General features: G+C 35.8%; 1 protein-coding gene across 1 annotated transcript in view; it reads left to right on the top strand.

Moving 5' to 3' along the window:
* The window catches only part of PLXDC2 (plexin domain containing 2), a 255,390-nt gene that overhangs the window by 183,633 nt on the left and 54,617 nt on the right, over window positions 1-17,140 (top strand). The window contains exon 7 of the mRNA XM_031066745.1: window positions 8,414-8,513. Within this exon, the coding sequence (XP_030922605.1) occupies window positions 8,414-8,513 (100 nt within the window). The remainder of the gene's footprint in view (window positions 1-8,413; window positions 8,514-17,140) is intronic.

Consider the following 17,140-nt stretch of genomic DNA (forward strand, 5'->3'; position numbering starts at 1 on the left):
TTCATTATACTGCTTATAAAATCACTGTTTTGATGAAAACAATATATTATTAAAGTGATGTTCATATAATTGACTTAAAAGCGTCAACATGACACAAATGTACTAGTCCTGGATTTCAACTGGGCTTTTTTGGATGTTTGTGAGCGTTAAATGTTCAGTAAATTCCTGGGCTTCTAGTAAATTCTCCATGGGTTTTGAAAGATGGCATCTTATTTTTTTATTAGTCTACCCAATCTTGCCCATTTCAAAATAATCTAGAATCAATGGTTATTGTTAAAAGATCATCTGTTTCCTGCAGCTGTAATTTTTTGGCAACTCATATATTTCAAAGTTCATATGAAATATATGCAAGAAATACCTGGTTTGTATTGCTAGCCCTGAGGTTTTCAATCTGTTTGGTGATAAAATTGCTTAGATTGAGGCCATTTGGTTTGCCTTCATAGCACCAATATGTTGTCTTAAATGGGCTCTTGTGCATTCTCCAAGTGTTTCAGAATTCCACTTGTTGCTTTGAGTGATTTTTTTTCTAGAGTTGCTAGAGCTCTGGTAACTATCGTTTATTTGAATTTCAGTGCTTTTGCCAGTAAGGGTTGGAGCAGGTCATCCTTGAGGTCCCCTTTCAGCCTGGTATTCTGTGATTCTCTGATTCATGCAAATAAGAATCAGAAAGTAGAAAAGTTTAAATCTCTAGTGACAATATGAGATTTGATGTCCTTTTTTTTGTTTGTTTTTTGGTTTTGCTTGGTTTGGGTTTTTTGTTCTGCTTTGTTTTGTTATTTTAATCTGTTTGGCATGTACACTGTGACTTTCTCTTCAAAATGCAACTCTCAGTTATTCTTCTTATAGTAAGAAACTCTAATAAGTGATGCAACCAATTGTCCAGACTTCAAGAAATCTCTTTTCTCTTCTGTTCTCTCTCTGCTATAAAACACTTGTGAGCTTTCAGGCTCATTTTTCGTGCCTGTGTTATAGCTATGCACCTTTAATGAAGCAGAAATAATAACATTCCTCTGCCCTTCACTAGCAAGCTAGACAGGATCTGGGATTTTCTGTTAGCAGCAGTCATACCTTCACCTAAGACAGATGTCTTGGAAAAGGATTGCTGCAAGATGTTCTTACTGGATCAGTATTGTAGAAACAAGAAACTTCTGGTATGCCCATGTACATGGCTTTCCTTTTCTTATAAAAGACATGATGATGCAAGGTCTGCTTGGAGTTTTTTCTGAATGTTAGGTGCAGGTTGCAGTCTTCATCTATGAAAATGCAGTTTATTTGCATTTTGGATCCAAGTTCATGTAAGGTTTACTCTGCTTAGGACAATGGAGCTCAATTGTACTTGATCAAAAGAGTGCGCACTAAAAGCTTTGGTTATCTCCTGTAGTTGAAAACTTTCTAAAGAAAAATAAAAACTTCTAAAGACTGCACAAAATTTCCTGCCTTCAAGGCCTAGAGGAGTGGAGTTGGATACTAGTTATATATGCATTCTGACATTAAAATGGTGACATTTTCAGGAGACTTCTATTCCTGGTTATGAGATGCACTGCACTCCCTGTTATCTAGTCCTGTGCAAATTTGATCTAATATGGGTAATAGAAGTTACTGCTCTAATTTGAAAGTATCTGGCATACATTTTGCACAAAAGAAAATGATGATGCAGAGTGTCAGGTAGTTGAAAACATTATTCATTTAGGAAAAGACAAATAAATGAGCCACTCCTTTACCACAAGTGGTTCCTAGAATTGCAGGGAGGTATGACATCTAATTCATGGATAAACAATTTCTGATCTAGAATGCACAGGCTGCTTGCTCTCATTACATTACTGGCAGCTTCCTCCAAAACCCCATTGCTTTTGTGGATAGGAGTTATTAATGTTCTGTGCATTTATCTTGAGACAGAAAACTAGAATTTGCAAATGGAATCATGTGCTTTTAGCTACTGCTGAATCTTTGAACTCATCCCCTCTCATGAGTTATTCCTGTCCTGAATGGAATTTCCAAACATTACTTTAAAGCTATTGCACATAACTAAGGAAAGAGATTTTTTTAAGTGGTAATAGTAATGTATTAATGATCTGTAAATCTTTTGACAAAAGATTTTTCTAAATATTTTAGAACTTTACAACTAATATATTCCATCAGAATTACTTGGGGAATGGGTTTTGAGACTGAGATTTCTAGACAACTACACTCTAGATTTGCAGCCTTTACTCCTTTACCACTATCTTAGCTTTTCATCTAAATGAGCAAAATTAAATAAAATTGCCAATCACTGATCAGACGCAAGTTGTCTGAAAAGAACAAACAAGTCATTTATCATTTTAGACTTGGTCCTAGTCCTTATATGCCTTGCTAGGAATTTATTTACTTTGCAGTGCTGAATCCATTGCTTTCTGAGGAAGTCCTCCCATCTGGAGCCATTTCTCTTGCTGCTGAGTCACATTATCAGGTGCCCCATTACCTCCAGTAAGATTACTTGTGGAAGTGCTCACTAGCATGACTAAAAGATGCACAAGATTTCTACTGTCTTTTTGGTGCTATTTTATTTTAGCATCACAGTTCATCAAAAATTACAGTGATGCATGGCAAATCCAAGCGGTCTTCATGGCATTGTCATTGAAAGTCCCCCAGTTGGAGCACCATGTGAGAAATACAGCAAACAGGTTGCCAGTAGCTTCATCAAACATCCCACAGGGGCTCTGTCTTGGCTCTTGTCTTTACCTAGAAGAGTCTACCTTTAAAATAACTGTGATTATACATTTAAGGCAGATACAACTAGGGAGTTTTATGTCCAATGCACTTTAGGTAAATTTTACCTTTTATTTCTTATTTATTCAAACAGTCTGAGAGTCCCTTTTTTCACTTTCTTCCTGCTCCCAAATTAGGTTTGCTGTCTCATAAACCTCGTGTTGACCACCAAGACAGGATCCTGGCAGAGGTTTGTGGAATACCAAAGGAGTTGCTCTGCCCAATCTTCTGCATTCTGTTGTTTTCCCCAATAGAAAGCAACCTGAAATTTAAAAGTTCTCTCCAAAATTAAAAAAAAAATAGAAAAGGAGCAGAACTATCAGAAAAGACAAAGACGTCAGAATATCTTTCAGAAGAGTTAATTGTTAGGACAAGGAGCTGTATGGTCAAGTTTTCAAAATGTGAAAACAATTTGAAATATAACAAGGTCCTATAGCAAGTAAATTATTTACCTATTTAGCAAATTACTTCTTTTACAGTGCATGTGCCTTCCATTTTAAAGGTCACTTTGCTTACACCAACACTATTCTAGCAAATGGTCGGTATGTCAGGAAACATCAGCTGGCATGAAAATTTTACTGGTGTACATCTACTACATATGAAATACATTCTGGCAAATGAGCCAGCAGAACAGAGGAATAAGGAAGAATTTTGGCAAAGGCATACTTTTTATGTATTAGTAGTGAATACTCATTTCTTATGTTCTAAGTTTCACCGAAGTTCAATTCTCAAGTTTCGCTTCTTATTAAACAAAATGACTATTCTATATAGTCTTTTCCCATTAATGCTTAGAGCTAATATTCCTTAGTGTAATATTTGGTTTCTTTTTTTATCCATGATTAATATAGAACAAATTAGGCAATGGTTCCATAGGTCTTGTTAATTGTTTAGGATATTTTTCTTAATATCTTTAGAGAAGGCTCACTTTGTTCATTTAAATAGTAATGACTCTCTATTTATGTAGTCATCCAGAAACCATTATTAAAGTTATAATATTTGCTCAAAATTGCCCAATATATGAGTTTGGAAAATAATTCTAAAAGAGGCTTGTAGTAGAATGAATTTCTATTCTAAGAAGGAGACAGAATTAAATTAAAATTATTAAATGCTAGCACTTAAATAAAACTGATGCCCCTGCTAGGCATGAAAGAAAATATTCTGTTTTCAGTAACAAGAATCCAAACCTTGCTATTGTTTCCTGAAAACTATTAAAAAAAAAAAAAAGCCAAAAAATAACCCAAAGAAACAATTCCAAAAAAAAAAACCCACAAAAATGCAAAACCACAAAAAACTAAATATCAAAAAATCCCATAGTGCTATTTTTGCCTTTTTATTGTTATCAAAAATATGGACATGGAAATGATTTTTTATTTTTGAGGTGGTCAATTTACACAAATTGAAATTCCTGATTTTTATGCAGTTTAGCCTGTGGGCTTATTAATTACTACTTAGGAAACTGGCAATGAAAACCCTAAATAAACACTATATTGTGTTCCTAATTATTATTTCGCAACATACTTTGACTCTTTGACTCACTTTTGAAGTGGGGCAGTAATTGCAACCTGCTTACCACCTCCTTCAGAATAAGTTAAGAGGCTGTGATTTTATCATTTTTTGAAGAATAGGATTCTGATATGACCTTACAGTTGAAAAGAATAAAATTTGAGAAGTCCTATGAAAAATGCTGTCTAGATTACAGATCCCATTGATACACAGAACTCGGTACAAATTGTAAATTCCCTTCTCCTTACTGTTGAAGTATACAATCCAAAATATAGACATTAATGGCCTCAGTGCTAGCGTGGGAAGTTTATTCATAAACTGCTGATTTGTACAACACAAAAGATCACATTTTCTGTGGTAGAGCTAACAGATGGTTTAGAATTATTCTAGCTAAAAGCCATTCTAAGAAGGTAATGCTGTAAAATCCTTGCCAACCATTAGCAATCACTTGCAGGTTCCTAGCTCTCTGCTCAACCATTTAACATGTCAGCCTGTTATGGCTTATCTTGCCATTCTGGTGAGAAATCCAGAACAGCAGCTCTCTGCTTTCTATCTATGTTTTGCTGTAATATTCCATAAGTTATTTTAATATTTACTACAAGCTTTCTGTCAAAAGGGAATGTTTCCTAATCAGATAGCATATGGTAAAAGCTCATTTTATCTTGACATCTTATGCAAAAGATTTCACCTGTAATATGGCACTCAGTACACACATTACCAACTTCTTTTTCCACTCCTTAAAAATTAATATACGTTTTTGTGAATACAGGTATAATGGCACTGTAGTTTTTCAGAATAAGAGTGTTCCTAGGTTGTGGATTGCCTTCTACTTTGGCTGCATTTCTGACTGCATTATTGTTTCACACAAGCTGCCCTTCAGTTTGAAGAGCTGACTATACTAATTTAAATTTTCTTTTTTGATCTTACAGAAGCTCTTGCTTCTAAGCCTTGTTTCTGAAACATGTATCCAAACTGTTGGCTGCTGCTTCTGCTAGACTGGACCCTACTACTTTCTTATTTGTTTTAGAAATTATTTTGAATGTTCCTTGCTCTCAGTAGAATCCCTGGCACTAGAGTATTGACACCTGCAGGGATTTTGGCAAAATCCATTGTTACTTCTGCTTCAAGTTTTTCTAATTTCTCTTGAAGTTTTTCAATATATTTTCTGTTCAACTTGGCTACTGCATCCTGTTTTAATATCACATATCACTGAGTCATTCATAATTTTATTAACTTTCAAGATCTGAACCAGGTTGTAATGAAAATAAATTTATTTTTTAAAAATAAAATTAAAATAAAATAAAATAAAATACCCAAACCCCTGACTTGCGGCATTAGTACTGCAAGAAATCATCACTCCTTCCCAGAAGCAAAACAAAACCAAACCAAACAAAACAAAAAAAATTAAATAGCTTGCTTTTTTCATAATTTTTGAGGGAAAGATGCAAATTTTACAGTAATTCAAAAATTTATGATAAACATGTGAAAAGGCACTAGACTAAAAAGAAAGGAGTCTCATTCAGAAAGGTCAGAGTGCAACTTCTCCTGATTTACATTCACATGATACAAATGAGTACAATCCTTTTCATGCATCAGACACAATTTATGCATTAAGATGACAATTTTGCCAGCATCTTTTGTCACAAACCTACTAATTCCAATTCCAAATACACTCTGTGTCCTTTCTTCAACTGCTGTGTTTCCTCTCTAACTTTGAAGAGAAAGTCATTGCATCCTCCTCATCAGTGCTATTTCTAACTTAACTTTCAATAGGTTGTATAGAATATCCTCCTCAAAATCCTTTAAGACAGTTTCTTTGATAGTTAACGTAAGCTTTTCTTTCCAGTGTTCTGAGACTATGAATAATTCCCTTATTTTGTTTAAGCTTTCATGCTGCAGAAAATTTATAGACTTAGTTCTGAACTTAGTGAGTCTTTTATTTTGAAGAATTTGAAAATATGGCTTTCGGCCTTCTTCTGTCATATTATCCAATAACTGCATCTGAGCTCAGCTGATATAAGCCAAATTTAACCTGATGTATTTCTAGCAGTATTTCCAAGCCAGTTTTCTTTTTCGTGTCACTTTGACAACATGCCACAAGCCTTTTTTATACCACACCAGATCGTGTGTGCAAGAACCCTGAAAAAAACAGTCACTAAATTAAGTAAAAAGAATGGATATTTATGACAATGTTTAATTCACCAGAACTTACTTACCTGTGTAATTGGGAAAAAGCAAAACCAAAAGGTATTTTGGGAGCAAGGAGAACTACTGATCCTTAACTCAAATGCCAGAAATCATGCTATTAATTATCATGTAGACAGAACTGAGTCCTTAAGTCACTGGATGAATACCCAGCTTTTTACTTAAGCATTTTTCTGCTATGTGAAAAATACTGGCCAACTATATAATTTTTGTAGTTTTACACAAGTAAAGCCATAGCAAGCTATTGGGTTATCTAAACTAATACCTTGTATCTCAGTATCTTACACTTGATCCAGTTCCATCTGCCTTCAGCCTAGAAACTTCTGGTTAACTGAAAGGCATCTTTGAAAAGTAAGATATCCAAATATAAGATATGTGAAAACAGCTGCTGGCAGAAAGTCATAGAAAGCTGTGGCTTATTCTGCTCCTAAGGTACCTGCCTGAAGTTTCCAACTGCTCTGGAAACTGCTTGTATCTTTCTGTGCTAGAATAAAAGACTCTAGTCCCTGAGTAATTTTTGCCTTTTGTAGTACTTGTTTGTGGTAATCTAATGAGCTTTTCAGCATTTCATCCAGAAGTCAAATAGAAAGAACATTTATAACACTTCTGTTAATGGCATTTGAGAACTGGAGCAATTTACAAAATATTTTTATGACACTTTTAATCTTCCTTCTCTTAATCTTTAGCATCTTTTTAAGAAATATATCCTTTCAAAGTCTGTGTGATATATCAGCAATGATCTAATTTTCAGGTGCAAGTAAAATGGTCACCCCACATCTAGGCTATATTTCACTGTTTGTGTGACCAAATATATCAATTAAGTTTTCTTGCTGAGATGTCCCCTCTCACAGCTGGAATTGTTCATCCGCTACAATACTGAGATTCCTTCTAGGACTGCTGCTTCCTACACCAAGGTCCCCAAACTCTACCTTACACTCTTTTTTGTCTGTATTATTATCCTTGCATTTTTTGCAATGTCTAACCTTGTTAATTGATCCAGGCATTTCATTATTTTTACTCTGCTAGTGCCATCTGGAGAACTGCTAGACAGCAAATTTAGGTTTCCTACTCAGTTTTGGATAGAACTTTTGAATGCTGTAAAGGCACATAGTCAGTCTGAGCTGCTCCTTTAGTGATGGCTGCTTTTTTGTGACAAGTCAATCTATTAAACTATATTAATATTGAAGAAATGCTACAAGTCACTAAATCAAACATCTCAAAAACTTTCTGTCCTATTATATCTATATAGAAGTATCAGCCAAAGCTGCAATCTTGTCCCAATGGAATCAAACCTGGCATTTGTTTTCATGCAGCCATGTTACCCAGTGTCAATAGCTCTGTAACATAAAGCTGGAATGGTCTTTGACTATCTACATATTTTTATTCCTTCCTCTAAATATTGGCAATTGAGCATCTGGAGTTTTCCATGTTTACCACAACACTGTTTTCCTGCTATTCAAGAACATAATAAATATCATTATTATTCTGTCAGAACTCTTTACAGATAAAAATTCACAGTGTTTTCAGTGCAAGTTAACTTAACCATAAGTTTTTAAATGTTCATCCCAAGCTGAACTTTCACAGTTTTTGTGTTCAACAGTAGACAGGAGGTATTGCCTCCTCATCCTTGAGTGTACTGGCGCATCATTCCACTTTTTCTTCAGTTGAGGGAAATAAATTACTGGAAATTACTATGCTTTTCTGCTTTGTCACTGACAATATTTCTACCTCTAAGGGTTCATGTGAAAACAATGCAAAGAAAATTGAGATAAAATACAAAGTAAAACCAGTAATTTCTAGCTTCAAATAATTCTTGGTTCTATTGTGCTATGTTGTATAAAATATTTATTTAGGACTTTTAAGTTACACTGGTTAAGTGTTCATTTTGGCAGGACTTTTTATTTTTAATCTTTTTTTCTAGTTCAATATTTCAATGATGTCTTCCTGTTTTGTCTTTTAGATTCCTGTTGCTGTGACACAGATAAGTTCAACCAACCACCCAGTGAAAGTGGGACTTTCAGATGCATTTGTGGTCGTGCACAGGATCCAGCAAATTCCCAGTATGTCGAATTGTAGTGATGCTAATGGTTTGGAGGCTGAGAAATTAGTATAAGCTCATTCTATCAAGTTTGTGATTAGCTGCACAACAAATCACTTAGCTAATTTCAGCTTGTTAATTCAAGTGTAATTTTATTTGCTTGATAATTCCCAATATGGCTTTTCCTGTCATTGTTTCTTTTGAGCTGATAAATTAAGTAAATAAAATTAAATGGCCAGTCAAATAATGTCAAATTAAACTCTCAACTGGCTCAATTTGATTTTCCATAAGATTCTTTATCTGGAACATGCTTTCATATGCATAGTAAAGAAGAAGCAATCTGTTCAGAAAAAAAGTCTGTATCCAAAAATATCTGGGCTGGAAGCTCTTGACACTTTATTCTGTATTTCAAATTCATGTACACATTTTAGTGAGAGGAAAAAAGAGGAGTTGCAGTTATTAAATAACATCTTGAGCTCACATAGTCATGGCAGCAGCATTGCAGGTGGAATTTAGTTTTGTCTGGCTCCAGTTATACTTTGCGTGGGTTCACTGAAAACAAATAGGAAATCAAGTGTGACTTTCTCAATGCTCTAATGTATTATGTACAGAACCCTTTGAGGTTGTTAAGCCATTAGAGAATATGCTCACTTTTCAAATCTACTGGGTTTACTTCTATATTTAGAGAAAATTTACTAAGATCAGTTTTCGATGAAGCCCTAATAGCAGGGTGCAGATGAAAGGCGCTGTGCTTGGACCAGGCTCCTAGGGCTGACTCCAGGCATATTCTCCTAAAGTGAACTCTGGCAGACGTGTGGTGCTCACAGGGACTGACCTGATCCAGCCCAGCTTTCAGACCGACAGCAGATGGGGCTGACACTGAAAAATCCAGCGCTATTGGCCTCTCAGCTCATCCTATCTCCTCGTCACATATAAAACAGTCTTTAGCACCAGGGAGCATCAATGCTATGTCTTGCATGTCCTGTTTTGGGGAATATGGAAAATTTCAGTAATATTTGTTACTTGTGAGGTCAGAGTAGTGTGAAGCATGTAGCATGCCAAGATTTCACTTAAGAGACAAGAAATTTCTTTCTGAAGTGTGATAAGGTAGGTGTGCCTATGTTTGCATGGATTGATTTTGAGTGTTTAAGAGCAAATGAAACTAGGTGACAAATTTCAGTAATGTGAGTGATATTTGCAAGTAAATTATCTGAATATTTCTGAATCTTCAGTTTCTAAGAGCTCAAAATATGGATTCAGGGGGAAATTAGGTTAATTGACTCTGCAAACAGTTTATGAGACTAGACACAAAGAAATTCCATCCAAGAGATGCAACAGAATGATATCTTTTGACATCAGGCCTCCATAATAAAACAACACTAAAGCACTTGTATTAGATTTACGTCTTTTGTATGGAAAATATATGGTAGATGTGAGTCTTTATTCAAGTCTGAATGTTTCTTTTTGCAGAAATATTTCAGACAAGCACTTGTTTTACTACCAATAAATACTACTGGTTTTGATCAATGCAGAGTTACTTACTAGGCTTCTGGTTTTAGCATATCTATATTTTTTTTCCACATGACACTTTCTGCTAACAGAAGTGAGACTATAATGTGGGTAAGGAGTATAAAATGTGCCACTGCTACAGTAGTTTTGAGAGCATTATTAATGTATTGCTGTTTACAATGCATTGCTCTTGCCCCTAACTACCAGTTCTGTGGATGGTGGTAATTCATGATTATTTTTGTTAGATTGCAGCTTACACTAGAGCTAATATTAATCAAGGGAACCATCATTTCACTGTAGATTTTCCTGAAGCTGAATTGTGTGCTCAATGAAATAGGTTTGTATTGATGTGTACAGGCAATATAATAGCACCTTGACAGAGCTGGTAAATAATGTTGGCCCATAGAAAGCCAGTATCAGATGCTCTTAAAATATGCATGTTCTTGAATTCTTGTTTTTCAGAGGTATTAAATCAGCTATGGCTCTAGTCAATTACTGAAAAAATGATATGGTAGAATTGTTATTTTACTTTATTTGTTGGCTTCTTAAGACAATGGAAGAATATAAATTGTTGCTTGTCCCAAGAGAAAGCAAAGTATAGCTAGTAGCTTTAGCTTGACACTTTGTCAAAGATTTTTCCATCAAAAGAACCCAGTCTCCCTTCATGTTCATGGCTAGTTATTAAAAAAGAAAAAAGGCCAAAATCTTCCCCCTCAAATAATGCAAATAAACCACCCCAAACTCTACTGCTTCTTGTTTGAGCTCTGTCAATTGTTTTTGTGTATAATGTGCATTTGAAAAGGAAAGAGACACTAAGAGCAACACAGGCCTGTTTGAGTAAATATATCCCCTCAATTTATAAAAATGCTGAAAATCTTTGGTGCCTTCTGTGTGCTCAGTATTGTAAAATTTCAATATAATGGACCTAGTTTATTAAAGTAATTTCAGAAGATTTAAACCTAACTATTTATCAGATTTTTTTCAGATATACAGTCCAAAAGGTTGGTAATAACTCTTTTAATACTCTGAAAGATCAGTTCAAAAGCCAGGCAAACCTATTTCATTCTGGGAAGAGAAAACATGCCTTTTGATCAGCCATTTCATTTCAAAAGTGCATTTTAATGAGTGCTGAAAAGTCTTGAAGAGCCAAGGGCTAAAAGGAAAGATTTTCTGAACTTTTTTAGAAGGAGGAACTTGAGAATATTATACCTATTTTTATTAATATACTTCTTCATATAAAGACTTTGCAGTAATACCCCTTTTATCTGCCCCTAAAAGCACACAGGCAAATACACTTGTTCACCTTATCTTTTAAAGAGTTAGAGCATGGAGATGGGAGATTTTTGGCAGGTGGCTTTATACCTGTTTGGGTTTTTGGTTTTGTTTTTTTTTTTTTTTTTTTTTTTTTTTTTTTTTTTTTTTTTTTTTTTTTTTTAATAAATATTTCCTTGATCTGCTACTACCTCTTGCTTATAGAACATGTCTTTATATTCTACTTATATTATTGCAGATTAGCAACTATTTTATATCTAGATAGGGATATGCCTGTATATACTATAGAGCTGTTTTGGAATGATTGGTAATATGTTAAGGGAAGTAAATTTCTGATTTACACCAAGGTTAACCTGATAATTCAGAGATTTTTATGACAAAATGGCAAACTAGGTCCTGTGATTAATTTCAGAGGAAAAGTTTCAGCTCTTTTCAGGTAATTCAAATGAAGTTCCAGGCTCTGAAACTCTGGTTCTGATGTGTAAACAAGAGTGACCATCATGATTTCTTCTTCTTCAGACAGGTTGAACACTTGCACACCAACTATTTTTCCTTTTGTAACAAACACAGTGAGAGTTTCATGGATGTCTTCCAGCAAGACACATGATTGGTGATGACAAAGCTGGGAGCTTTACATTTTCCTCCAGCAAGAATTTTTTGAACACCTTCACTACTTCAGGACCTTTGTTCCTTGCCCACCTTCTCCAAACAGCTCCCCTTCATTTCTTGTTTATTTCTCTGCCATCCTTGTTATTCTGTTCTTGGTCCTTCTTTCTCTTGCCCATGGTGTCCTTTGCTCTCCCTTCTGCAGACTCCCAAGGTCTGTCTTTAACTCCATGACCATCTTTCCCTCTGTTTTTCCTCTCATTCAGGGTTACTGTGTTTCTCTCCCTTGTTTCAGAGCTCTTCCCTATTGTCTTTCAATTAGCTTTTTGTTGTGCAAGAAGAAGAAATGAAAAAGCATTTCCTGCAACCCACTTCTGTATTTTAGCAATGAAAACCCCACCAAAGAGCCTTCCCATATTGTGTTTGTTTTCCACAAAACCATGAAATACACTGGGAAATGAGAGAGTGCCAGATTCAGGGGATCTACACAAGTGAATTACAGTCTTGCACTAAGAGAAAATGGGTAGTAGGTCTGTCTCCACAATGAGACCTACTTCCCTGTGATTTTGGCATCTAGTGTATTAGATGCAGCTCTTTTAGGAAATCCATGCCTTGACAACTTAACATTTAATCACACTGAAATTATTCAACAACACTGTGTACAGAAATGAAATTGTAGCTGAGCTATGTGTTAGTAATATTCCAGTTTCAGTGCAATTAGTGTCACTCAATATGTAGTGTAACTCAAGCATATAATTGAGTGACAACTCTGCATGTTGTAAATGTTTGCTCAAGATGTCTCACCACTTTGTTTACAGCAGTGAAGCCTCTGAAAGAACCTCAGGATTACCTTCCTGAAGGGAAAAACTAGCCATTTAAGCTCTGATATCTATTATATGAAGGTGCAACATCACTTGGGAAATCAAGTCTGATTTCTTGCTGCCTTACTGGCAGTGTTATCGTTTACCTCTGTGCAAGATGGACCCCAAAGTTATCACTCTAAAGTTACAGTATTTGTTCTCCTTTTCACTAGTGTAACTAATCCCACAGAGCCAGCTGCTCCAGCCATGAATGTTTGTCTGCTGGTCCAGAAAGGTTTATCCAGGCAGCTGGGTTCCTTGCGCTAGATGTCTGATTCAGGAGCATGCTGTTGATGTTTGGTAGCATGACAATATTGCCAGGACTGGTACAAGTTGGTCAAAGTTTAAAATATTTTCATAACTGGCCACAGACAGATCTCAGAGTGACGCAGTTTGGTGCATGGTGGGATTAGGAAATAAAGCAAGTTTTTCACACCTAGCTCTTGTACTAGGAGCACTTTAGCTGGCAACAGGTATTGGGGCACATCTGGAACGATGTGGAGAGTTTCAAAGTAAATCATATGTGGTAGGAGCAGAACATTGCAGCAGAACAGCTCTTGGTACATTGTTCATAAAGATGTTTTCAGAGCCTACTTCACTGGTTTGCTTGTTCACAGATTTGAGGTGCAGCTCCCAGGTTTAAAAGGATATTTTTAGTAATTTTTGTGAGAATGATAAAATTAATACAATTAGGGAATCTGAATTTTTTATCTAGATTTAGATGTGTGTTATATTCAGAGGAGCGATTTTGGAGGTGTTTGGATTACAGGCATTGGATTTTAGTCCCAGTGTCAGTGCCTCAAGAATTAATTAGTAAATATTGATAAGTTTAGCAATATAAAGCTATAAAGAACAGATTCTGATTCCTTTACCTTTTGTGGTGACAGCAATCAGCTATACCAGGTTGACAGGTTTTATTCAACCTGTGATGTTAAACAACGTCTCTGTCAAGCAAAGTCAGTGGCTGTATAACACAGCTGCTGTGCCCCTCCCTTCTCTATGCCTTATATTTTCCACAAATTGCTTGCAGCTTGTTGGATATGTTTCATGAATTGTTTACTTCAAATTGACTTCTGCATAATCAAATGAACCCTCTTACCATTTGTGTTTTCTCTATCAGCAAGACTTAAAACAGAAAGTACAGCTGTATGAATACATATGGCCTTGTTTAGCAGTTATTTCTGGGTATATGGCCAATCCAAATTCCCTTGAAATCTTTCACTGGAAAAGGTCTTTATTTGTGCGAACATATAATTTAAAAACTCAGAATGACTTCTCCAGTATTTTCACATTTCACTGTATTGCAGGTCTTAGCTGAGGAATGGTGTATGAGGAAAAGCAATGATTATGTAATGGAAAAGATACAGAGAGATTATGCATCTGTCAGCCACATATTTAGAATAGTTTGTTATGAACTACTGACACTTCAAACATGTTAAGAAATCATTGGTGCTCTCCTGGCACTGCTCCCTCTCCAGAGTACTCTCCCTATTGAGTATCTTTAGTCAACTCTTGCAGTTATGTTTCAAAGAATACTTATATATAGAATTATTAGGTTTAATACTACTGTGATAAAACTACATAGAATTATTTTGTCACAGCAGAGTCTTGCACATCTATAATTTACCAATTTGTTGCTTAATCCCTTGAAAGAATTCTTTCAAATGGCCTTCTGACCCCCATGTTATCTCTCTCAGTCAATGGGGAATGTGTTCTTACCTCAAGTAGCTGGCATTTTCTTCAGGTTTTTCTGCTGGGACTGTACCTTTGGCCTGTGTTCAAAGATAGCACAAGTACATGCCATGAAAACAAACCAAAAAACAATCTGAACCATGCTGTGAATTAAACAAAATGTTAAACCTAATAGCATTTAGTTTAAAAGTGTGTTTGAGAAACCCAGACTTGTAGAAATGTAAAATGTTTTCATGACTAGGAAAAGAATATACACATATTTTCTGAAATTCAGAACTGGGAACGGTACTTCAAAAGCATAGAAAAGTCCTTTTCCTTTCTTCTTTTCCTTGCTAGACCTGATGTAACATTTCTGTATAGCAAAATACCTGCACATGATGCTTGAATATTGTTCTGTTACTGCATCAAATTATTTCACTAATTCTTATCATGTTAAGGTCTGTACTGAGGCATACATGAGGTCATAAGCTCCTTGTGATTCTGCACTAGTACTTTTTTGTTAAAGAGCTAAATAGACAGCATAAGACAAAGAACAAATTCCACCTGAGGGAAATGCAATGAGCAGGAAGGTGTGAAGAGGTTAGGGGGAAAGCATGGGGGAAGAGTATTCATTTTCCTGTTTATACTGTTGAGTTTAGGGTTTTTTTAACCTATTTTATTAAGGGAAACCAGCTCACAATTCAAAATAGGGAGAAAAAAGTGCATTTCAAAGATCTAAGCGTGGCATGTTTAAGTCATACTTTCAAAAGAATCTAGGCCTGCATGTTTTTCTAGCCTGGTCAGGCAGATAAATTTGAATGCTCACAATTCCAACCACCTGTCTGCAATAATATACAAAGATGTTAGAGGGTGACTATGCAAATACCTCTCAGTGCTTAAGTTTCTTACATTAGATAGGTGCCTCATATGCAAACTTACCACCTGTGGTTGACACAGTCATCTTTCTGAAGAAAAAGATCAAATTTGAGTCTGTCAGACAGTGGGATTTAATGGAATAAACAGTCATGCTGAAATGTGCATGATTAGAAAATTTTTTTTTATACAATACATTTAATTCTCTTAAAAGTAGTGGTTTTCAGAAATTTCATGCACTGGGTGAGGTAAAAGTGTCTATGACTGGAATCTCTGATTCTTACTGAGTCTTTGGAAAGCCAGAAGCTCCTTATTTCTTGATTTCTTGTAAGCCCTGTGAGAAACCTGTAAGGAGAGATTCAGCATTAACAGGATTACAGTATACTAGTCTGTACCAGTACTGATGAGATGCAGTTCAAATAAAGTGTCGACACCCAGCATTTTAATTGATGTATTCACATTCACTTGCTTTTTTTTTTTTTTGGATTGAATGTTAAAGATTTCTGTGGAAACAAATTAAATTACAGCCTTCAGCATTGGCAGGAGCTGATTTCAAAGATATTTTACAATCACTCTGATTGGGCTTTTAGGAGACTGACCATCCTGTGAGCATAAACCTCTTGCAGCTGGCAAGAGATTGTCCCTATTCCCACAGATAATTAGCTTGGTCTTGAAAACTCTTTCTCTCCAGTGGGTCTGAAGGACATGGCTAAGGCATTTATTGAGGTAAACTTTGGCACCTGCCCATATCTGTCTTTTAGCTAGTCAGAGTGACTTTGTAGGTAGCACACAAAACTTGTTCAATTATAGGTTCATTTCATAGTGAAAGAGGATTCTGATATCAGGAGGGGTGAACTCATAGCAAAGCTTCAAATAAATTGCAAGAAGTGGTTGGCAATGGTGCTGATTTGGAGCTAAATAGAAACATTATTGTCTGAAAGTGAGATACTGCCTACTTGTCCCTGAGAGCTAATGAGGTAAGAGAGGCCAGAGAAGCTGCTTCCTCAAGCAACAAGGTGTGCCCTAATCTATATGGGACTGGCAGCATAGAAGAGGTCCAAAGACTGAGTTTATGACCGTCTACAAGTCCCTTTTCTTCTGTTACATGTAGACTTAGACTGGCCATTGGCATGGGTAATCTGTTAGTCCTTTGTATGTAACTTTTAATTCCTCTCTGGAATGACTGCAGAGGGTCAGTGATTGTATTTAGCTCTGATTTCAGACCTTCAAAAAGAACATAAATATGAAACCAGCACCCCAGAAAGCTGTCATTTTTGTGTCAGATTAGAAATATACAAGTTGCCAGTCTATATTTTGACTTCATATATAAAATCTGGAATTTTCAGAACGCATTAGAGGATATTGTTCTGGGAAGCAGTGTGATGGCTGTCACAAGGGGTCTTGGGTGAAGGAAGAGATGAGATGGTTGACTCCATTATCAGAAGGCTTGATTTATTATTTTATTATATATACATCTATTATAACTATACTAAAAGAAAAGGAAAGGAGAGTTTCCAGAACCTGCTACCTAACCTAAGAATAGAAAAGTAAAGAATGAAAACAAAGGAGCTCTCTCCGACTCTGTCGGAGAGAATTCAGTCCTGGATTGGCCACTAACTACAAACATCCCAGATGGGCCAATCCAGGTGGACCTGTTGCATTCCACAGCAGCAGATAACCTATTGTTTATGTCTGGTTCTGAACTCCTCAGCTTCAGTAGGAGAAATCCTGAGAGAGGATTTTACATAAAAGAAATGTCTGTGACAAAGCAGTGTGTGATTTTTTCACATTTATCTTGTGCTTGGGTCTTATAGATGCTTGTGAGTTCAAAGCCCTTCAGAACAGTACATTGACTATA

Source organism: Geospiza fortis, unplaced genomic scaffold (genome assembly GCF_000277835.1).
Source record: "Geospiza fortis unplaced genomic scaffold, GeoFor_1.0 scaffold138, whole genome shotgun sequence".
NCBI classification, from domain to species: domain Eukaryota; kingdom Metazoa; phylum Chordata; class Aves; order Passeriformes; family Thraupidae; genus Geospiza; species Geospiza fortis.